This window comes from Vombatus ursinus, unplaced genomic scaffold (genome assembly GCF_900497805.2).
Source record: "Vombatus ursinus unplaced genomic scaffold, bare-nosed wombat genome assembly UNPS02014807.1, whole genome shotgun sequence".
NCBI lineage: Eukaryota > Metazoa > Chordata > Mammalia > Diprotodontia > Vombatidae > Vombatus > Vombatus ursinus.
Window position 1 is genome coordinate 59,877,846 of NW_020954585.1, and position 23,210 is coordinate 59,901,055.

The 23,210-nt window shown below is 38.3% G+C and overlaps 4 protein-coding genes across 4 annotated transcripts in view; 2 read left to right on the forward strand and 2 right to left on the reverse strand.

Annotated features, from left to right (window-relative positions):
- The window catches only part of LOC114052229 (mismatch repair endonuclease PMS2-like), a 37,744-nt gene extending 35,826 nt beyond the window's left edge, over nucleotides 1–1,918 (reverse strand). The window contains exon 1 of the mRNA XM_027874736.1: nucleotides 1,653–1,918. Within this exon, the coding sequence (XP_027730537.1) occupies nucleotides 1,653–1,666 (14 nt within the window). The 5' untranslated portion in view covers nucleotides 1,667–1,918. The remainder of the gene's footprint in view (nucleotides 1–1,652) is intronic.
- Nucleotides 1,919–5,263: 3,345 nt separating this feature from the next.
- Nucleotides 5,264–9,421, forward strand: LOC114052232 (aminoacyl tRNA synthase complex-interacting multifunctional protein 2-like). The gene is made up of 3 exons (XM_027874739.1): nucleotides 5,264–5,955; nucleotides 8,018–8,249; nucleotides 8,906–9,421. Exons 1-3 carry the CDS (start codon nucleotides 5,845–5,847, stop codon nucleotides 9,289–9,291), a joined length of 729 nt encoding a protein of 242 aa, XP_027730540.1. The 5' UTR covers nucleotides 5,264–5,844; the 3' UTR covers nucleotides 9,292–9,421.
- Nucleotides 9,422–9,585: 164 nt separating this feature from the next.
- Nucleotides 9,586–23,210, reverse strand: part of LOC114052230 (eukaryotic translation initiation factor 2-alpha kinase 1-like) — a 29,510-nt gene continuing 15,885 nt past the window's right edge. Inside the window, exons 12-15 of the mRNA XM_027874737.1 lie at nucleotides 15,014–15,128; nucleotides 13,706–13,785; nucleotides 12,171–12,404; nucleotides 9,586–9,822 (exon numbers count right to left, since the gene is read on the reverse strand). Coding sequence (XP_027730538.1) covers nucleotides 9,688–9,822; nucleotides 12,171–12,404; nucleotides 13,706–13,785; nucleotides 15,014–15,128 — 564 coding nt within the window. The 3' untranslated portion in view covers nucleotides 9,586–9,687. The remainder of the gene's footprint in view (nucleotides 9,823–12,170; nucleotides 12,405–13,705; nucleotides 13,786–15,013; nucleotides 15,129–23,210) is intronic.
- LOC114052231 (ankyrin repeat domain-containing protein 61-like) lies at nucleotides 16,701–22,910 on the forward strand. Its single transcript, XM_027874738.1, has 4 exons — nucleotides 16,701–16,916; nucleotides 18,091–18,093; nucleotides 21,064–21,158; nucleotides 21,965–22,910. The coding sequence occupies exons 1-4, from the start codon at nucleotides 16,701–16,703 to the stop codon at nucleotides 22,908–22,910; spliced, it is 1,260 nt and encodes a 419-aa protein (XP_027730539.1).

A 23,210-nucleotide genomic window follows, 5' to 3' on the forward strand; every position in this document is an offset into this window, starting at 1 on the left:
AACAGAGTATCTGCTACAAGGTAGATGCTTAGATAGCAGAAGTCAAGTGACTTCAACAGCTGGAGAGATGGATAACAGTACCAGGTATATTCAAAGCCTGTGGGAAAATGTGCAAATCTAAATGAATAATCCTTTAACAAGATTCCCTTAAACACAAGCCTCTCTCCTAGACTATTTGGCAAGCTTAAAACAAAGAAAGAAAGGACTCCTTCCTCTCATCCAGCCTCCATAGAAAATTAAGATCAGTTTGACTAAAGCATAGGGTACTAGAGAAAGAGATGTGTAATTAGGTTGGAAGATAAGCTGGAGCCAGGTTTTTGGAGGGTTTTAAATGCCAGGTGGAAGAATCTGTATTTAATCTTGGAGACAGCAAGGAGCAACTAAAACTCCTTAAGGAAGAGAGTGACAAGGTCAGACCTGTATTTTAAGAATATCAATTTGTCACCTGGTCAGCTGTGTAAATGACTAGCAGGAAAAAGGGAAAAAATTGAATATAGGAAGACCAATTTGAGAGCTATTGCAACGTTACAGGCAAGAAATGAGGAAGGCATGAATTACAGTGACTGTAAGGGGAAGAATGTGGGAGTGATTGCAGACATAGGAAAAAAAAGATTTGGCAACTGATAAACGGGGAGGATCGGGGAAAGAGTGGTGATTAAAGAGTTGTGGTTGACTCCTAAGTTGAGAACTTGGATCACTGAAAGAATAATGGTAGCCTTGAAAGAAATACAGAAAATAGGAGAGGATGGTTCAGGTTGGGTTGGTTGAGAGAAGTAATGAGTTGGTTTAGGACATACTTAGTTTGCAATGTCTAAGGGACAAGGAGGTGAAATCTAACTGGCAGTTGGAGAGGTGAGACTAAAGCTCAGAAGATAGGTGAAGGCTAAATATGTAGACGCGGCCTACCACGTCATCACGGGTGATGATCCTGCAAAAGAGAACTAGAAGGATTAGATGGGTAGGAACAGAACAAGAGGGCAATGTCATGAAAACCAAGAGAGGACAAAATATCCAGAAGGAAGGGGATAGTCAACCCTGTCTCAAATATTTCGGTGAAGTCAAGAACGTTGGCCATTGAGAGAAGGATGTTGACAATTAAGAGATCACCAGTCATGCCTCAGAAAGCCATTTCCGTCTCGTGGTATACGGTAGGAGAGGGGGCGGAGGTGAGGGGAAGGAAGTCCAGGGGTTACGAAGCCAGTGGAGCGTGAATGCACCAAGCATGGACAGCTTTTTCTAGGTCATCTAGTCCGAACCTTTTCATCTTACAGAGGGGGTAACCGAGGTCTGGAGAAGTCACATGACCTACACTACCTGGTCACGCAAACTGCCGATTACTGGCAGACAGCACTTTCCACGGCACCCTGGTCGCCTCCCATTTCAAGGCCCACCGCCTTGGGGAGGAGGAAGGCCTCCTCTAGGGGAGCGCTCCACCCCACAGGGCAATTGCTCCGCCCAATGAAATCAATCGGCCAACCCCAGGAAGAAGGGGCCCAGAGCCTGCAGGAAGAAGGTCCGACCAGGCTTCCGTAGATAGGGACCAACTCTTCACGCATCTAAGTGGCCTCTCTACCCCGCCCCCCCATGACCCTAGGCCAGAAAGAGCAAGGCCGAGAGGGGAAAAAGGGAGCGTAAGGAAGCAGATCACTTACTTCGGTCCCTCCATGAAGCCTCAGCTCAGCCCGCCAGGGGCTAGTCTGAAGAATTTCCCGCTTCGGCGGCGTAGGATGGCAGCCTCACCTCGCGCCCGCTCATTGGTGATTCTCAAGAATCTTTCGCCCTCCCTTTCCCAAAGGACCTCAACGCCTTCTTCCTCTGATTGGCTGGGGACAAGATTCGTCACGTGTCAGTCCGGGATCTTTGCCCAATCAGAGAGCTTAAACCCGCAGGGTTTTCCGGTCCTCCAGCATTTGCGACGGAAGGATTCGTAGCAATTGCCATTTGTTCGTCTTTCTCCAAGCAGCGTGGTGTTTTTGCTCTCTCCTTGCCTCACATCCCTTCCGCGGTAACCATGTACCAGGTAAAGCCGTATCACGGGGCGAGTGGATCGCTGTGTGTTGAGCTCCCTACATGCATGTACCGAGTCCCCAACATACACACCAAGCACCGAAGCTCGGCCTTCACAGACGACGCGGCGGGGCACGTGCAGGTAGGATCGTGGCCGAGGGTGCGCCGGTTTGGAGGCGTGGCGAGGGCTTAGTCCGCTGGGTGGAGCTGCTGAGGGGTCCCGGCAGTCTGTCCCCGTCACTTTACGGGGCGGGCGGGCTTGGGATCGAACCGCCTGTAGCTTTCGCATAGTTTCTGGGACTGGGCTTTGGAACTTTACGTGGAGGTCCGCCGGAAGGGGCCGCCCTGGATTCCGCCCTCGCCCCCTTTCTAGAACAAGGCCCTGCCCCTGCGCGGGACTGTGGGAGCAGTCGTTGGATCGTCGTGGTGGGCTCGGAAGGACCCTCCGGAAGCCATCTGGTCCAAGTCCCCTCAGTGACACGACTGGCTGTCACAGAAGAGTCCAACCCGGGCCTCTGCCTCCAAAGCTCTACTTTGCCTCCTTTTTCGGGGCTGCCCCAAGGCCGCCTCCATTTGCCCCACGCCAGTTAGGTTTTAAAGTTTCTTCTTTGCTACAAATGAGCTGTCTTGCCCTAAGTGGGGATGATTCCTTAAGTTAGTGACCAGAATAGAGTGGAGAGGGATTTGAAGCAGGGAGACCAATTAGAAGGCTCGAGGTGATTGATTAAGGCCTGAAGTAATCACAGGTGGCTGTGAGAGTGGAAAGGGGAGATATACACGAGAGATACACTGTGGGGAAAAATGACAAGATTTGGTAATTGGCTATGTGGAAAGGAGAGAGAGGGAAGAGCTGAGGATAATGCCGTATTTGTAAACTTGGGTTACTACAAAGATGGTGAAAAGGGAAAGTTGGGAACAGAAGGGGAACTCAAGATAATGAGTTCTGTTTTGGACCTGAAAGTGTGAGATGCCTATGGAGCATCCAGTTTGAAATGTCTAAAAGGAAGTTAGTGAAAAAAGACTGGAACTCAGGAAAGAGAATAGAGTTGATTACAAGTTCTGTAAATCATCAGCTTGGAGAAGATCAACTCATGGGAGCTGATGTACTCTTCAGGTGAGAGTCAATAGAGAGAAAATGGAAAAGGACCAGGACAGGACCTTGGGGTGGGAGTCACTCAAAGTTCTTGGGCATGATATAAATGAAGATCCAGCAAAGAGATTGAGAAAGAGTAGAGGGAAGGAGAACCATCAAATCAATCAACAAGTATTTGTTAAGCAATAAGGCTACTACTATGTGTTAAGCATTGTCCCTTAATAAAAGGATTTGTCCTATAGAACTTGGACTCAGTCAAAAGGCTGCATCCCAAGGACCTAGAAGACCACATGTGGCCTTGACAGGGGCAAGTTCCCTACACCTGTTCTAGGCACTGGGGACAGAATGAAACAATCTTACTTTCTAATAGAGAAGTACATATAAAACTAGCATAATTGTAAATATACCTCTGTGTGTGTGTGTGTGTGTGTGTGTGTGTGTGTGTGTGTGTGTGTATTATACGCATAGCATGTCAACTACAAGGTAGTTTGGGAAGACAGCAGTTGGGGCATCAGAAGAGGCTTCATGAGGAAGAATGAATGTATGCATACATATATTTATGAATAAATGAATTTAAGTGCTTAATATATGGTAAACATTTGGGATAGATAGAAAAGTAAAATAGTAAAAAAAAAAAAAACCACCTGCTCTCAAGTTCACATTATAATAGTGACAATGTATGTGAAAGTCAGATGGGAAGTTCTTGTGATCCTTAGAGTGCCAAGCAGTCCAAATTTGGTAATGCCTCTTCTTTAATGTAATTTCCACTGAAAAATATTAGTTTCTGGTGTTGAACTATTTGATAGCATCAAAGACTTTGGTGAAAACTTTCTTTTCTGAGTCTACGATAGATATGGCTGTGACACCTGAAGGAGTATTTGCCAGGCTGCATCTCCACAGAGGTGGCTTTCCCAGGATGAGGGCACTGGGCTGGATGATTTCAGGGTCTTTGGGATGTCTCCATCAGGGTCTGAGGAGAAATGGTGGTGAAAATGGTGGTGATGGCTTGGCTTGATTGGTCTAGAGGCAAGTATATATTGGTAGAGCGCAGACTCAGTCTCAGAATTGGAGGGGTAACAGAGGACATCTAGTGCAGACTAAACTATGTTGCAGTAAAAAGAATTCTTGATCTGGAGTCAGAGGACCTGGATTTGAACACTGGTTTTGCCACTCACTGTGGCATTGGACAAGTCATTTCACCTGAATCTCAATTTTCTTTTCTGTACAATGAAGGGACTGGACTAAATGACCTTTCAGGGTCTTTCCAGCTCTAAATCTATGATCATGAACAAGAATCCCTTTTACAATAGTGGTAACATATGGTTATCTCTTTACTTGAATACCTTCAGTGAAAGGGAACCTCAGAACTCAGCCAGTTCTGTTTTTGGATAGCTCTAATTGTTAGGCGATTTCCATTGCTTCTTGTCTTACCCATGGGGACTAAATTGAACAAATCTGATCCCTCTTCCCCACGATAGCCTTTCAGGTACCTAAAGACTCAAACCTTGGTCCAGTGTTTTTCCTACTACACCTCAAAAGAATGTCAGGGAAGAAAAAAAAAATAGAAGTGACAAGAAACAAATACTGCCTCATTAATAGTATTTGCAACTTTTAGTATTGTGGTCAGATCATACTGTCATTTCTCATATCACAAATCATGCACTCTTATTTCCGGGTACTGCCTACTCAATTATTTGACATGTTTTCACCCCTAACTGAAGTTATTCATTTTGCATCCTGCACGGTTGGTCACAAGATAAATTATTATGGTTAGGTTCTGTGGATAGGACATTATTGTTAGGAAAAACATAAAGCCTGTACTCTTAACAGTGCAGAGATGAAAAACTGTATCTTCTGCCTTCCATCAAATAAATGGCTCAGCAGAGAAGCCCTCTGAAACACAAACACTTAACCACTTTCTCCCCTCAAGGGAAAGTAAAGAGACATCTGCTTAGGTTTGGGTCTTTGCATTCAATTGTAAGATGCTAATTTAGCAGCATTGTGATTTTGAGTGCAGGATAGAGAAATGGGATAACTTTCCAAGTCAGGTCCTTTTACAGTTTGCTTTCGTTTTTTAAATTTGAATTTCATTCTTAGGACAGCAGCCATTAATATTCAAATATAAATTAAGAGATATTCCAAAACTAAACATTTTTGGATTTTTGTAAATTTTCTTTTTATTGCAAACAGCTTAATTATTAGACACTTAAGTGATTTTCTGCACTTTCTACAGTCAAGAGTATTTTTGTGGTTAGTTCAGTGTCTGTAAAAGTACAGGAGGACAGTTTGCATCCATTTTATGTATCCATTCCAATTACCATATACTAAGTGGCATGAAATAGTTTTAAAAAAAAACATAATTACCAGTTTGTTATACAAAGAGTGCTTTCTTTACCTTGACAAGTTGCAGATGACAGCAGCATGAGCTATTAAAAATATAAGCTTGCTCTCCTTTTAAGTCTCTTTTTCTACTCAGGTAATGTATTAAATAAGGAGAAAAAATAGGACCAAAGTATCTAAAATTGTAATGGAGAAGATAACATTTCTTCATTGGCTGACTTGGGTATTAACAAAAGACTGCCTTGAGATGAAAGAAAATGAATTACAAAAGAAAATTAAAACATTGTTAATTTTGGTTGATTTAGGAAGAGGCTGACCCATCTCTTCAGGCTCTTGAGTCCCGCCAGGAAGAGATCTTAAAACGTTTGTATGAACTGAAAGCTGCTGTTGATGGGCTCTCCAAGATGATACAAACACCAGATGCAGACCTTGATGTGACAAACATGATCCAAACTAATGAATACACTACTTTAAAAACTACAAGTGCAGTAGACTTAGATTCAATGCTTGGGAAGGTAAGTTCATACTGAAAGTCTTAACATGCTAGCATCCAAAAAAAAAAAAAAAAAAAAACCCAAAACAAAACACCTAGTTTTTCACTGAGAATTCTAGAAATGGTACTAAAACTACTTATGTATCTAAAATGAAGTTTGTTAAGTCAGGGACTGAGACAGGCAGTGGCTCACCTCACTTCAGACCATCAACTCTATCCCAGGATCCAACTACAAGTTTTTTAATTTAGCAGTTTTAAAATACTATTAGAGTTGGAATTACTTGGGACTGAGGCACCAGACTTGCCATAAGTTGGATCTTCATTAAAGGATTTAAAGTGTACTCAGTCCTATTACAGGACCTCAAAAGAGTTCTGTATTGCTGTTTTTTGCCACTTCCTCCCCAGGTCAGGAGTGGGTAATTTTCAAGCATGCTGCCTTCCTTGGATGTGGCAGCCATTCCTCAGGCTTCCTATTGAGTCCTGATTCCATCACCCCGGTCACCATAGTAGGCATGGCAAGTACCATCGAAAGTTTATAGGGCATTCTTTCAAATGGGACATTGCCACCACCAGGGTGTGTGATTGACCCACAGTTATCTAGAGTTATCAAAGTAGCTGGGGCACCAACCGCTGGTTGGGGGGACACTGCTGGGTTGGTTTGGGTTTGATAAATGCACATCCTCACGATATGGGCGGGGGGGTGCCAGCTCCAGGGTAAGGGGACTGGGTCAGCTCTAGAATTACCACATTTGTACAAGTAGGAGGGAACTAATGACCAAAGGAACCATAACTGATTTAATGAGCTATTCAGTTTCACTGTACCAGCCATGTGTACTTAGACATGCATGGCTTAATCTTCGAGACAAGCATATGCTGCTAGCAAGATCAACCAGGAAGAGAAAAGAAAAGGAGGAACTACAAAAGACCACAGAAATCACCCTTATGGTTTTTCCTGCCTTTCTTTTGCTCTCTCTCTCCCTCCACATTTGGAAGTGAAAGAAAAATGCCTCCTAAACAATGAGAAAATTAGCTATCAGCCTACTAATTTAGGGTAGTGTATTTCTTTAACTTAATAAATTTAATAAGCTTGGTTTCTCTTTTTCCTCTGGCAGGGAGAATGACGGCTAGAGCTAGGGAAGTGGGAGAATGACCTATTATATTAAACATACTGAGAAATGTGAGCCTGCAAGAGAAGATATAAAAGAATCACCACCTCCAATACTAACAAACTGGGACTATGTTGTGGCAGAGCAAATAATTCTACCTATAGATCTTCATGGAGCCCCTATGGGCATGATTATATTACAGCAGAATACAGTAATTGTTTATAATGACATCAAGAAAGTGTTAAATTGTGTTCATTTCACTTTTTAAGACTGGGAACTAGAATATAGCATTTTACATTTCTGTCAAAAATGGTTAAAAAAAGAAGTTTTAGTAGTTAAGGAAATAAGCTTCAGTTAAGCTCATTCTCCAGAAATATCAGGTAATTTAATAAAGAGTAACCCCTATTTAAGATTAAATCAAGTTTCAGAACCCTGTGAAACTAAGTGGGAAAGTGAGATTGAGAGCTGACCTCAAGCACTTCCTATGATAAGAGAATAGTGGGATTAAAACATTTAAACTTTAATGCCCCAGGCAATTCACTAATATATAGTTGAAGAATATTTACTGATCTGAATTGAAAGGAGTTTCCTCACTTGGAATTCCTTACACCAAGGAAATAGTCAAAACATTTACAATTTAAAACTAGATATCTATGGGGGCAGCTAGGTGGCTAGGGCCCTTTAGTCAGGAGGACCTGAGTTCAAATGCGGCCTCAGACCAAACACTTGACACTTACTGGCTGTGTGACCCTGGGCAAGTCACTTAAGCCCAATTGCCTAAAAAACAAAAAAACCTAAAACTAGATTTCTTATGACAAGAATACATTTAATAGGTAGTAGAGAAAGTCTTTTAGATTGATAAATAAGAGAATTGCTTTCATTGGCATTATAATTTAGAATAACATTTCTAGAACAGGATTTTACAGTACTAATTAGTGTTTTTCCTGTTTGTTTGTTTGTTTGTTTTTTTAAATGCAGGATTATGGAGCATTGAAAGATATTGTGATTAATGCAAACCCAACTCTGCCTCCACTTTCCCTGTTGGTGCTACACAGCTTTCTTTGTGAACACTACAAGATATTATCAACTGTTCATGTGCATTCATCTGTAAAGAATGTTCCTGAAAGTCTTTTGAAGTGTTTTGGAGAACAATCTAAGAAACAGTCACGTCACGAGTATCAATTGGGCTTTACTTTAATTTGGAAGGATGGTAGGTAGAGGATTATAGCTAAACTGATGGAATAAACAATGAAATTTACATCATGTTATGAGACAAGATTATGTTAAGGTTTATGTTTTCTGGAAAAGTGAAAATTAATGATCACTTCAACTACCTATTTAAAGGAAAATTCTGTTTGCATAAATTCTTAGGATATGTCAGTATTCTAAGTGTCAGATTGTTTTTTAGAAAATTGTTTTTCTTAGATCTCTCAATAGTAGTTGTTTTCCTTGTTAGCCATAAGACAAGTATCGGCTTGTTAACTATTCTTTCACAATATCTCTTTGGTATGTGCTAAAACTCTTCTTTAGTTCTTATTCAGGATATTTTTTGGCTTATGTTCCTGGACTTTCCAAGTTAAGAAATGCACAGTTCATCGTTATTTATGATCCTTTATGGTTGGGTATATTGGCTAATCTCTTGGTTAAAAAGTAACTGATCACTTAATATGCTTTTGGGAAATTTTTTTTCAGTTATAAGCAAACATAACATTGCTGTTAGAGATTTTATAAATTTGATGGTAATTTATAATTTATTACAAATTTTAATGGTAGTAATAGTATTCTTCAGATGTTAAGCTAATATCATTACTTTAAAAAGGGTTACTTTTATTTACTAATACTGAGGTATTTTCTTTTTCTTTTCAGTGCCAAAGCCCCAGATGAAGTTCAGTATTCAAACAATGTGTCCTATCGAAGGTGAAGGGACCATTGCTCGATTTTTGTTCTCACTGCTTGGCCAGACACATGATGCTGTTAGTCTAACACTTATAGATCGTTGGATAGATATGACTTTTTTTCAGTTGAAAGAAGGAAGCAGTAAAGAAAAAGCAGCTGTCTTGCGCCGTATTAGCTCTGCTCTTGGCAGAGGTCCCTGGCTGGTAGGAAATGAACTCACTGTAGCAGACATTGTAGCTTGGGGTGTACTTCAGCAATTGGGTGGCCCTAATTCTGTTCCAACTGATATTCAAAAATGGATGAAATCATGTGAAAATTTGGCCTCTTTTAATAGTGCCCTGAAACTCCTGAAGTAAATTCTAAGAGTACATTTTGAAAGTGGCATAACTGAAAACCTATACTGCCTCATGCCTGTTGGTAAACGCACTTATATTAAAATTGATGTCTTACAGCCAGATGTCAAACACCAATAAAATTATCATAGAACTTGTGGCTCTTCTATTATATAAATTTTCTAACAGCTAGTTAATGTAAGCAAAAGAAACCTTAAGTAAAAATATTACAGGTGTTAAGCCTTGAATGTTACTCTGTACATACAGATTAAGAAAATTAAAACCTGTACAGAAAAGAACAACAGCCCCAACCATACAGAAATTTGTAAAACGTATTTGTATTCCAATAGATCCAACAAAATTAGCAGCAAATACTTATTAAAAAATTATTGTGCCCATTCTTATACACAGCTATTCGGGTCAGACTGCAGAGCCCTCGCCTTCTTTCATGTCTTCCTTTATACCTTTTTCCAGAGAAAGGAGTCTTATAGTTTCCTTGAGCTTTTCAATTTCTTTTTCCTGTTCAACTACTTTCTTCTGTAGGACGTAATTCATCTGAAAAGAAAAAAAAGTCAGTCTCCACACTGATAACTTACCTTTCCTATTTCTTTCATTCTGCCTTTTCTAGTAAACACCAAATTTGGTTAAAATGATAAAAGGCTGGGGACCTAGGTATGGAGTGGTTTTGTCCCCTCTGTAGGAAGTAACAAAAATCCCCACAAGTCCTTTATCAGAAAAACACAAAGCTACATTTTTATTTGGATATAAAAAATTTCCTTGAGAACATAATCCCTATGCATACTTTTCATGTGGTCCAATTCACTTGCAAGTCATGACATCACCTTCCTGATGTGCTGGTCCTCTTCAAGAATGAAGGACAAACAACATATGAACCAAGAAAAACAATAAGCAATTCTCCACTGGTCATGTATGGTCTAGCTAATGTGGTATGTCATAGCTGAATTTAATAATCTTCATTTACCAGATAAGAAAATGTTTGTTGAATTAGACAGAATACAATATATTTTGCTTAATTAGCTACATACTTGCTTTAAAGCTTCAAGAGTATAAATTACTATACTTTTCCCATTTAATGAGTAAAGTCCTAGGTTAGTGGAAAAGACAGTTATTCCAAATTTGGAAAAAAAATTAAAAAACTTTAAATACCACTGTATAGGCCTCTGTGACAGCATATTATAAAAGTTTTCCTCCAAGTAATTAAAAATAAAACTTAATTTCTGAAAAAGGGGTATGGTTGCATACCATATGATAACCACACACAATCACTTTGTAGGGTAACACAAGAATGGCCTGGCCAAGTCTAGAATTTAAAAATATTGTTAGAAGGAAATTTAGCAATAATCTGGTTCATTTATAGATAATGAATCAGGTCCAGACAGGTTAAATAAGTTATCCAAGGTCATCACAGACAGTTAGTGGAAGAAGCAGGACTAGAAACAAGCCTCCTAAATGCCATTTAAAAAATTTATTTTATTTTCAGATCATTCTCCCATTTTCCCCCACCCTTCCCTCTACCTTCAGCTGAGAAAACAAGAAAAATAAAACTTGTTATAACCATGTACAGTCAAGCCTACATTCATTGGCCATGCCCAATCAAAAAAGAAAAGTCTCATCTGTACTTTGAATTCATCACCTCTAACCAGGAGGAGGTAGCATATTTTATCATGAGACCTCAGAAATAGTGGTTGGTCATTGCACTGATCACAGTACAAAGAAGTTCTTTGTCCTTACAGTTTTGCTTTTAGTGTATAAATTGTTATCCTGGTTCTGTTCATCTCACTGCCATCATTCCATACAAATCTCATGTTTCTCTGACCATCCCCTTAAATAATATTTTTATAGTACAACACTATTCTATCACATACATAGAACTTGTTCAGCCATCCCACTTGATGGGCACTCAGTTTGCAATACCACAAAAAAGGCTACTATAAATACTTTTGTACATATGGGTCCTTTTCCTCTTTTCTTGATCTCTTTGAGGTACAGATCTAATAGTGGTAACACCAGGTCAATGGGTATGCATCATTTGATAGTTTTGGGGGCATAGTTCCAACTTGCTCTGCAGACTGTCTGGACCAGTTCCCAATTTCACATTAATATGCTTGTTTTCCCATGGCCTCTCCTGCATCTGTCATTTTCCTTTTTTGTCAACTTTGCCAATCTGATGGGTTTAAGGTAGAACCTCAGAATTGTGTTAATTTGCATTTCTTTAATTATTACTGATTTAGAGTATTTTTTCATGTGGTTATTGATAGCTTGGATTTCTTCCTCTGAAAACAACCTATTCATATCCTTTAACCTTTTTATCAGTTAGAGTCATTTCCAAAGTACAATCTACTTCACCTCAATGAAGTAATTGTCTAATATAAGTCATCTAGATACATATTGGACATTCTTGCTTCCTATCTAGCCAAAAACTAGCTAACTTGCTCCCCTGGATCAGGGATCCCCTGAGATACTGTCAGATGTTAAATCCAGCTGCTCTACCACCCTTAATTTCTATTCCTTTTTGCAATTACTGCTGGGGGTTTTCATGTACTATAGCATTAAGAAAGCTTTTTCAGAAGATCTATAAAATATTAAGAAAATAGAAATGAAATACTTAGGCTGAGAGTAGAATTTGGAAAACATAATAAAATATGCCTGAGAAGTAATTCTGTTTAAATTCTTCCAGAACAACTTGGAATATGCCCTTACCACAGAGCAGACTCCATTGAGAAGAGAATTTCCATATACCAATTTCCTTTTCAGAGACATATTTTCTTAATCTGAACTTCTTTGTGGGCGAGAAGCATTATGAATAGTAATCTATAATGACAAAATATTGTTTTTTTTAAGCACTCCCTTTTAAACCTAGCAAGTTGAACATAATAACATACATTTCCAGGATTCTGAAAAAGTTCACTTTCCAGTAGCTGTTTAGCAGATGGTCGTTGTGATGAATTATTCCTCGTTAATTGCTTTATGTATTTGGCTTGTATTGGACATCTTTGGCTAAGTGATTCTGGGATCTGACCATTTCTTAAGCCTGTTAAAACTTCTGCTCTTTCCATTTCTGTTCCAAATGGCTGAAAGAGCTCTAGAAGGATCACACCCAAACTATACATGTCTGACTAGAAAAACAAAAAGCACACAAATTTATTAGTGTAAATTTCAATTCAGAATAACATTTTAAAATTTCAGTTTCATTTTATATCCAGAAGCAAACATAAATAGGTTTGCCGTTGTGATTAGAAAAATTACCAACAACAAAGGGAGTGGAAAGCAGAACTGGGAGACAGGCAAGGAGACAAATGGCAAGTCTTTACTAAGATTAGACAAGACCATTTATTAACTGTCTACACTACTTAATCCTTTCATCTTTCCCTTCTGCCCTGGCCTTACAAAAGAGGACACCCAAAAATAGTCTTCCTAGATTGGTCATTACAGGAAGAAATAAGTTCTAATCGTTCCAAAAAATTCATTTTGTCCAGTAAATATGTTGTCCACCACCAATAAGACATTTTTTCCCACCTAATGATAATTTAGGTTTGACACATCAGGCTGGAAAAAGTGACAAAACTTCTGAAGTCTACTACAAGCTGTAGCAGAAAACTGTAAAATTACTTTCAGGTTCGTTTCTCTCTGCCTCCACTCAGAAATAAGGCATTTTTGGTAGATTTAACAGATAAATAAATTTATTTAACAATAAATCTGTACCAGCGTTCAAAAGAAGTTTTTAAAAGTCCTAGCCAAGTTTGTTTTGGAGGTAGACAGGATTTAACCATAAGGCATACCTTAGTTTTCTGTTGTCAAAACTGAATTATTCATCATAAATGAGGAAATAATTACAAGTTAGGATGTATTTTGGAAAAGAAGTTATCTGAAAACATTCTCTCCTTTCCTTATATCTAGAGCATGTCTGGATACTTTCCTTGTCTCCATCACACCCTGGCAGAATCTAAGCTACATGAGGGCAATAATTTACCTGATATTCTCTAAGATGTGTTGGGCCTTTTTTTTTTTTTTAAAGATTCAAGCTTATTAAAAATTTATATTATTCTCATTCAACATCAGAGAAATTCCATTCTCTTAAACAGTTAAGCTTCCTTACAGTATCAAGTAACAACTCATTACCATATTTGTGAAAAAATGGTCTCCTCGGAAGAACAACTGCCTGAGGTGAAGACTGCATTTTATAATGACAGCTTTTTATAAAACAATTCAGTACTGGCAGATATTTGGAAATAATCAAAAGTACAGGAAATTCCAACTTAAAAAAAAAAAGCAAGACAGTTTTGTTAGGGCAGTATGATATGCAAAGAGAAATTTATATTGCTCAGATGTTTTCTGAAAACTGTCTTAAAGAAGAAAAGCAAGAAATAGTAAAAAAAAAACAAACCAAAAAAAAAAAAAAACCACCACCTGACCCTACCTTGGCATCATATTCAGATCCTTGCAGCTGTTCTGGTGAAGCATACAGACTGGTACCCACTCCTGAAGTATGTGTCAGTCCTATAATTTTAATACTCTGATTATTATCAAGATAGCCATTTGGCATAATCTTGGTCACAATTTCTTTTACTTATCTTAGTTTATCATTACCAACAAACCTTCCCTGAAGACTTGCTGGGTTCAGGATATTACAATTTTGAGAAGATTATTATACTTTAATCCTTCCATTATCCTGAGTTTTATATGTATGGGTACTTCTTCCTCCACAGTACAATTTATAATTTATAATTTGTAACACCTATCGTTTGGTACTAGGTCTACAATAGTTACTGTGACAATAAAATTCATCACCCTGAGGCCAACCCGGTGATAAGCATCTGAACTTGGCTAGATCAGTCTTCAGATGACAAACAGTCCATCACTTTCAGCCTGGCAGGACCCACCTGCCAAAGCCTGTGATCTGTTAGTACAGTCTTCAAGATCTCAGAGTTGCCCCCTACAATGGAAGTTACTGGAGTAGGCAATTTTTTAAAAAATATTTTATTTTTACCCCCAATTACATGTAAAAGTAATTTTTAAGATTTGGGTTTTTTTAAATTTTGAGTTCCAAATTCCATCCCTCCTTCCACTCACCCTCGCTCCCTGAAATGGTAAACAAAACATTTCTGTATTTGTCATTTTGTGGAAGAAAACTTAAAAAAAAAAAGGTGAAAAATAATATAATTTGGCCTGTATTCAGACTCCATCAATTCTTCCTTTGGAGGTGGATAGCATTTTTTATCATGGGATTATCCTGGATCACTACTGTTGAGAATAGCTAAGTCATTCACACTTGTTCATTGTATAATATGGCTGTTACTGTATACTATGTCCTTTTGGTTCTGCTCACTGTTCACTCTGTATCAGTTCATGTAACTCCAGTTTTTTCTGAAATCCTCCTGTTCATCCCTTCTTATAGCACAACAGTATTCCATTACATTCACATACCACAACTTCTTCAGCCACTCCCCAATTGATAGGCATCCCCTCAATTTCCAATTCTTAGCCACCACAAAAAGAAATGCTATAAATACCCTTGTACAAACTGGTCCTTTTGCCTTTTCTTTCTTCCTTATCTCTCTGGGATACAGACCTAGTAGTAGTACTGCTGGATCAAAGTGTATGCACAGTTTTATAGCCCTATGGTCATAGTGAGGGAAGGCAATTATTGCTGCTTAAAATATATTTGTGAAGATTATATTTACAATGAGACATTTAATAAATGATTTTTTGACAACAGAAAACTTACTTTTCCCATTTCTACTGGTCCATTCTGTGTCTTTCTGAATGATGGCTGTACAAGCTAGACCAAAATCTCCTATTCTTACATGATGGTCAGGGCCTTGAAGAAAGATATTTCTGGGCTACAAATAGACAAAACAATTCATTATCTTGGATTTCTATTTCATTATACCTACATATACATATATGTAATACAATATATGCATGATCTATATAGAGATGTGACATTTGGAAATATATTTTTTAAAAGATCAATAATAGCTAGCATTTATATATTGCTTTAAAGTTTGCAAAGCACAAATAGCTCATTTCATCTTAACAACAACCCTGTGAAGAAGATGCTATATGCATATTTGAGATGTGGTTTGATCAAGAAACAGTGAAACTCACAGCTGCTAGAGTTGGCAATTATTAGCTTTTTGATTACTATGTCACATACTTGAGTCATATTGGGCTTACAGTCCATTAAAATCACCAGATGTTTTTCACAGGAACTGCTACAGAGCCATGCCTTCCTCTGCTTGTGCTATTGTAAGTCAATTAAAAAAAACCCTATTAAATTTAATCTTATTGTATTTGGTCCATAATTTTTAAGTATATCCAAATCTTTCTCACCCCCCATCCCCCATCCAATGTGTCAGCTGTCCCTCTCAGCTGCAAATGTGACAAGCACGCTTTCAGCAACTTCATTCTTGTCACTTATCAAAGTGTTCAAAAGCACAAGTCCAAGGACAGATTCCTGGATATTCTCCCATAGGTCTCTCCAAAATAACCCTGACCCATTACTAACCACTCTTGGGATATGGCCATTAAATCAGTTCTGAGGGGGCAGGTAGGTGGCACAGTGGATTGAGCTCCACCCTTGGGGTGAAGAGGATCTAAGTTCAAGTCTGGCCTCAGACATTTGACACTTATTAGCTGTGTGACCCTGGACAAGTCTTAACCCTGACTGCCTCATCAAAACGCAAAAACAAAAAACCAAGATAAAACAAAAAAAATTTTTTTAAAAATCAGTTCTGATGCCTGTGCTATAAACAAACTTTGTTTGCAAGGAGAGATCAGGAGACAAATCAAATGAAAAAAGAGACTGAGTATAAAACATCTTTCATATATTACACAATGAAAATAAAAATTTATAATTACAGGAAACAATCAGGCCTAATATATTGTTCAAATTATTCATGTATCCATGATGAAGTGGAAAAATAAAGGAAGAGAAATATTCCACTAACATACAAAATCATGCAGTTGACAGGCAAGTTTCCTTGTCTGAGACAGAATTTGCATGTTACTTGACATTCCATAATCAAATTTTAGGTACAAATCTTTATTTTATGAGATATTTGCCATGTAGTTGAATTAAATAAGAAAACAGTTGCAGCTTATTTTACATCATGCTTATTAGGTCTTTTCACAAGAAAGGATATCATCTAAGAAAAAAGCCTATTTAGGATTGACTAATTTCAGAAATTCCAATTAAGGCACCACCAAAAAGTTATTTATTCCTCTAAAATACAAAGTAACTCCTAAATATAAAATTTTGTTTTGTTCATAGCTACACCTTTAAAAGCAGTAATTCCAAAACTGTTCTAGAACTAAACTGAATCATCATAAAGAGTTCTAAATTGACCACATTCCACAACATACAGTTTCCCCTGAACTCAATTTCTCACTGTCTATAAGGTGTTTTTATCATGGGAAATATAACCAAAAGAGGAACCAGGGGCCCAGTAATTGACAGAGCCTCTTCTACTGAACCAGTAAGATCAAAAGCACTTCACACCAAGCTCTATGAAGCCATAATGAGAGAAGATTGTACTACCATTGAAACCCTACTAAGAAATCATCCTGTGAATCAACCAATGACTGTTTTGGCTAATTCCACATGCTACAGATTACTTCTGAACCAGGTGACTCCTTTTATACAGATAGAAAAAAAAAATTACTCAAGAGTTTGAAGGAGATTCATTTTTTAAGAGGGAGACATAAGCTTCCTCTTCTTTTCTACTCTCCCTATCAAAACCCCTTTACATCATCTTCCATTCTCTTCTCTTTGAACTCCAGTCTCTGACAATGACCCTTCTTACCAGTGTGAGGGGTGATGAGGCACAAGAAAAGATGAAATGATAAAACTTTATGATCAGATAAAGGACTTATGGAGTTCATGATCATGGTAGTGGAACACTAGTTGGCAATGGCAAGATCAAGGATATGACCCTCTATTTCTGTGTAGCTGAAGTGGTGTGAAGGAGTAGATCATAGAAACTGAGTAAATTTAGGAACTGTAAAGATAGAAGATTTCTTGATGAAACATAAATAAACTGTAAAACATAAACTCCTCATATGAGGAGTTGAGTGAGCCCGGCATTGAACTCCCTGAGGAAGCAAAAAATATTCCCCTTCCTCCTGTCCAGAGCCATGACCAGGAAGGAAATATGAGTAAATGTGCAACCAGTACTGGAAAGTGTGAGCAGGAATGCAGTGACATTAGGAGGGATTCAGGTTTCAGTGAATACCGCAAGATGGAAGAAATGAGAAAGAAAAGATTTAAGAGGAAAGAAAGTTCATTAATTATTAAAAGGCATTTCAGAGAGCACAGCTGAAGGTGTTAACCAATGTGGAGTCGGGTATGGGTGGGGGAGGGAAGGTTTTCAGTCAGGAGATAAGAAGGGAATAAGTAGCTGGGGATGGGAAATAAATACTGTACATCAGAAGCTAGGCATTCAGAATAACTGGGATGGAAAGAGTATTGGGATGAGAATATGCTAATCATTGAGGAAAGAGAATACAAGAACGAGGCCTGAGAAAGCCATTGCCATTAAGAGATCATAGGTAACTTTGGGAAAAGTGGTTTCAGTTGAATGGTGGGATCAAAAGTCAGATTGCACGGGGCCAAAAAGTGAATGAAAGGGGAGGAAGTGTAGGCAACAAATGTAGATGTTTTTTTCTAGGACTCTGGTTGTAATTTGGAGCAAAGATTTTGGAGGATAGCTTGAGGAAGTAGTAAGATAAAGTAAGGGGTTTCAGTTTTGTTTTTTCCAAATGGGAAGATATGAGTGTGTTTTTTAGACAGAGAGGAAGGAGCCAGTAGACAGAGATGATCCAATCTGTTTACAAATCAGTTAACAAGCATTTATTAACATGAACCATTTTACTGGGTTTGGGGATACAAAGACAAAAATGAAAGTTTCTACCCTCAAGGAACTTATATTCTTTAGCGAAACAACATGTACATAAGTGGCTGTGTGCTAGTCTCAGATCCAGGCTACCTTTCCAACCTTAGTCTTTCCTCCAGGGCCCTCCCAATGTTCTTCACCAGCCCTGTTATCTTATCCACCTGCCTCTTCAGCACTCTGAGCCTAAAGGCCTTCTCCTGGAAGGCCTCCCCTGGAAGCCATTACAGGGACCAGACTTCCCCTTTCTCCCTCCCACTTCTTGAAGCATGCCCACCTCACACTGCCACCTGATCTGATTCCCCAGGCCATACCTTTCCCCTGTCCCTGTCTTCTGTGAGACAGGCCTCCCAGGACACATCACCACTTGCCATGAGGTTGGACCTTAAGGGAAGACCTTGGACAATCTAATCACCTGGACCTTCCCTCCCTCATTGGACCTCTCTCCAACCACCAACTGAAACCATTCTTTCCAAAGTTACCTATGATCTCTTAATGGCCAAACCAATAGCTTTTTCTCAGGCCTCATTCTTGAACACTCTGCAGTATGTGACACTATACTGACCACTCTTTTCTCCTGGACACCTTCTTCTCTTGAGAAGATAATACTGCTTCTTTTTGGTACTGACCTACCTGTATGACTGCTTCTTCTCAGTGTCTTCTGCCAAATTATAATCCATGTCCTCCCTCCCTAATTGTGAGTATCTACCATGGCTTCATCTTGATACCTTTTTGTTTCCACATTTTCTCTTCTGGTGACCTCTTCTGCTCCCAAGGTTTCAGTTACCATCTTTATGCAGATGGCTCCCAGATCTATAAACCCAGTGTCTGTCCCTTTTTCCTCCTTCTCTTCTCAGCTCCAGTCCTGAATCACCAATTGCCTATTTGATATCTGGACCTGGATGTTCTATAAGAATCTCAAACTCAACTTCTCCAAACAAAATTATCTTTCCTTCCTGTTCCTAACCTTCCTATTCCATCCACCCACGTTATCAATCTCAGAGTCATCCTATACTCTTCATTCTATCAATCCCTATATCTAATCAATTGTCAAGTCTCATTGCTTCTACCTCTATAACCTCTCTACTATCTGTCCCCTTCTGTCTTCCTAATCTATCACCTAGACTACTGTAAAAGCTTTCTAAGTGGTCTCCCTGTATCCAGCCTCTCCCCTCTCTAATCCATCTTCAACACAGCTGCCAAAGTGGTACTCTTAAAGCATGAGACTAACGATGTAATTACCACCTGCAGAATCAAACACAAAATCCTGTTTACCATGTAAAGCCCTCTACAATCAGGCTCCAACCTAACTTTGCAATTTTATTATGTTACTCCCCTTCTTGTATTCTATGATTCTCCCAAATTGGCTTTCTTGCTGTTCCTCAAACATAACACTCCATCTCCCAATGCCATCATGCCTTTACATTGGTTCTCTCCCATTCCTGGAATGTCCTGCCTCCTCATTTCTACCTCTTAGAATCCTGTCTCCTTCAAAGCTCAGCTCAAACAGCACTTCTTCCATGAGGTGCTTTCTTGACAGGTCTTTCCTGACACCTCCTCCATGGCTACTAGTGCTTCGTCCCCCCTTGCCCCAAAAAAGTACCTTCTATAGATTCTGTATGTACTTATATGTGTATATGTTGCTACTCCAATATGACCTGTGCTCCTTGAGGTCATGGACTCTTTCACCTGTCTTTGTGCACCTAGCACAGTGCCTGAAATATAGTAAGTGTTGAACAATGCTTGTTGATTCCTCCAGCAGCTAGAAATAACGGTCTATTTACTTTATATCTACTTACAAACAAACTTTTCATTTTCCCTAACAGAATGTAAGCCCCTTAAGAACTTCTGCTGTTTCACATTTATCCTTATTTTGGGTGTCTAGCACAATGCCTGGCACTTAGTACACATTTAATCAATTATCTGTTGCATGAATGATTTGACTTTATTTAGCACTATGCTCAAACAGCACATGGTTTAAGATGCTGTCAGAATAACTCAATGGGACTTAGCTCAATTTCCCTTCTATCACTACTCCCTGTCGATCTACCATAATAAATCTCAAAAGTCACCCTTTTGGTTCTAAATAAGATCTGTGAGAAGATATCTCCCGAATTTGCAGCACAGAGATAGGAAACTATGGTTGTGGAACACTGCATATAGTATCAGACTTTGTTGTTCAGTTTTGCTAAACAGTTTCCCCCCATCTTTTTAATTCTTTGTTAAAAGGGATTCAGGGAGAGATACACTGGGAAATATAGATGATATAAAAATAAAGTATATCAGTAATATTTACTTATATATAAATACAAGTCACTCTTTACTTTGATCCCACCCACCTTCCTTATCTTGAAGACAAGATATATGTTTCCAAATACAGGAGGTCTAAAAATATCGGGTCATAACTTTCAAAAATAATTGGTACACAAATAGTTATACTAATCATACAAAGCACACACTGTATTTCTGAAACCTAATCAAGTGTGCAGTTTTTACTGCTGATTGTTGACTTTATCAATACCCTTTTAAAAGCAAAATCTCTAGTTCTCAACCATTTCACCCACTGAGTTAATTTAGAGATTAAATTACTTTAAAGTAATTATCATTTTAAAAGTATAACTGTTAGGAAAATAAGCACAGTTCTTTTCAGTCACCTCTACAAATGAATATTTTGGGCAAAATGTAGCCTTGTCTGTGTAATTTGAAATTGGAACAGTATTGTGGTCATTTATAATAATAAAAAGAAACAAATAATTTATTCAATTTGGAGCATAGTTGAATACTAAAAAAATCATACTAGTAAATATGTCAACTAATATTTAAAGTGACTAACCATATGATCAAAGTGAACTTATTTCCTTCAAGTATCTTTGCTTATATGCAGACACAATCTATCATTCCCATTCATCTGGCTGCTAAATATCGAAAAGCACAAAGTTTGCTTTGCTTGCTAGAACATGGTGCTGATCCAGAAATAAGGTAAGTTATCCATTAGGTAATCATTTGTTACGTATTCTGTCAAAACTACTCTTAAGAATATGTTTTAAGGAAGCTCACAGTTTAGGATATGACTTTTCTTCAGGTATGTCTTGACTCATTCTTTATATACAGATTGTATGACTAGTAAGGGTTATACTTTAATGATTTGATTACTTCATTAACCTAATGATCAAGAGAATCTGGGTGCCTACAAACAAAACACTGTTTACTATAGCAATAAGAGCGCAAAGTCTGACAAAAATAAGTTATTTGTTGAATGTCTACAGTGTGTTCAACAGTAAAAACAATGGTTCCTGACCTCAAGAAGCTTACAGTCTAGCTGGGTATGCTGAATGAACACATGCAAAAAGTAAATATTAAAAACTAAACTACATGATACTAAGTGCAACTGGGATTCTTTTTTATTCTGAAAGATATAACCACACTAATGAACCAAAGGCATTTTTTAAAATATGGTGGAAAAAACTGGGTTTTGTTTTACAAGAGAAACATTTGCATTTCTTCTCCAACATAAAGAAATGTGGGAGATCATCTTAGTTATAACTTTGGCAACAGAATCAGATGTGGAACCTGACCCACCTTCCATCTGGGTCAGCAGAGTGGTAGGAGATTTAGAACAGAAGGCCTCACTAATTCCTGAATTACTGGGTCTATAGGTCTACCATTCTTGGTACCTGTTTCACTTAAAACAATTCCAACTGCCAGCATTTAGTACCTATCCAAATGCCCCCTCTATTTATTAAATGCACATTTTAGAGCTAACTTGTGATCGATACATGTTATAGGGACACCAGAGGTCACACCACACTTCATCTCATGCTCCTACACTGGCCAATTACCCCTGCCACTTGGACAGAACCAGTAAACCGTATTCAGAGAATCCTCACAGATATACAGAATCATGCTGTAATGTGTCTTCATATCTTATGTGAGCACGGAGCTCTGGTTAATGCTCGAGTAGACAACGACTGCAAATATTCACCACTCCATCTGGCCATACGCTATGGTACCTTTCCAGTTCTCTCCATTCTAACCCAGAATGGTGCTCATGTCAATGCCATTGATGAATCATGCATGACACCCCTTCACATGGCTGCTGGCATACTGAACAAGGAGATGACTAAAACTCTAATTGCTTGTGGAGCAAATGTAAATTGTACTGTCCCTGCTACCGGGAATACTGCCCTTAAACTGGCTGTATGTGCTGCATCAACTAAAGCAGGCAGGTTATTGGCAGCAGATATAAGCTGTATCCGTTTACTTTTAACTAATGAAGCAAAAGTAAATGCCCAGGATCATGAAGGACAAACTGCTATACATGAAGCATGTTTTGGAGGCAGAGAAGCAATAATTAATCTACTACTTGAATTTGAGGCAGATGTTAATATCTTAACAAGAAATGGGGAAGCTCCAATTTTTATGTTTCTTCAGCGTAGATCCAATATAAGAGATACAACACTGCTTGACAAGCTCCTCTATCTCTCTTATCCTCTGAAACTGACCAACAATCAAGGAATTCTACCCACAGGACTTCTACTACCAGAATTTCATCCATTAAAGGAAACCCTAATAAGGTTATCACAAAAACCTTTATCCCTACAGGTGATCTGTAAAAATAACATCAGAAAATTTTATGGAGAAAAATATAAACAACACTTAAAACAACTTCTCCCACTGAAGATATGGGATTCTATATACAGTTACTGTGACCTATCCCAACTCTTGAAATAAAACCTCATAGTTCCATAGCATTTCAGCAACTCAAATAGCATCTTCTGGTTAGAGAAGACAATTTGCAGCACTTTGTACATCCTGGATGTACAAACCATTGATTCTTAAACCTTTTTCAATAAATAAAAAATGATTTACAGTATTAATTTTGTTTTCAAAGGTGTTTTTCTTTTGAAAACATAATTTTTCGTGATCTAGTTAATCTCTATGTAAAAAGAAGAGTTTAAGCTTTTAACAGAAAAGTTCAAAACTCTATAGCAATAGAGAGTCCAAGACTTCCTTAAGATGTCTACTTGAAAT

What these genes read in the sequence shown, in the direction of transcription:
- LOC114052232 (XM_027874739.1), top strand. Translation starts at nt 5,845, where the DNA reads ATGATACAAACACCAGATGCAGACCTTGATGTGACAAACATGATCCAA. An exon ending in TAGATTCAATGCTTGGGAAG is followed by an intron (nt 5,956 to 8,017) that starts GTAAGTTCATAC and finishes TTTTAAATGCAG; the next exon opens with GATTATGGAGCATTGAAAGA. An exon ending in TACTTTAATTTGGAAGGATG is followed by an intron (nt 8,250 to 8,905) that starts GTAGGTAGAGGA and finishes TTTTCTTTTCAG; the next exon opens with TGCCAAAGCCCCAGATGAAG.
- LOC114052231 (XM_027874738.1), top strand. Translation starts at nt 16,701, where the DNA reads ATGGGAAATATAACCAAAAGAGGAACCAGGGGCCCAGTAATTGACAGA. An exon ending in GGTGCTGATCCAGAAATAAG is followed by an intron (nt 21,159 to 21,964) that starts GTAAGTTATCCA and finishes TACATGTTATAG; the next exon opens with GGACACCAGAGGTCACACCA.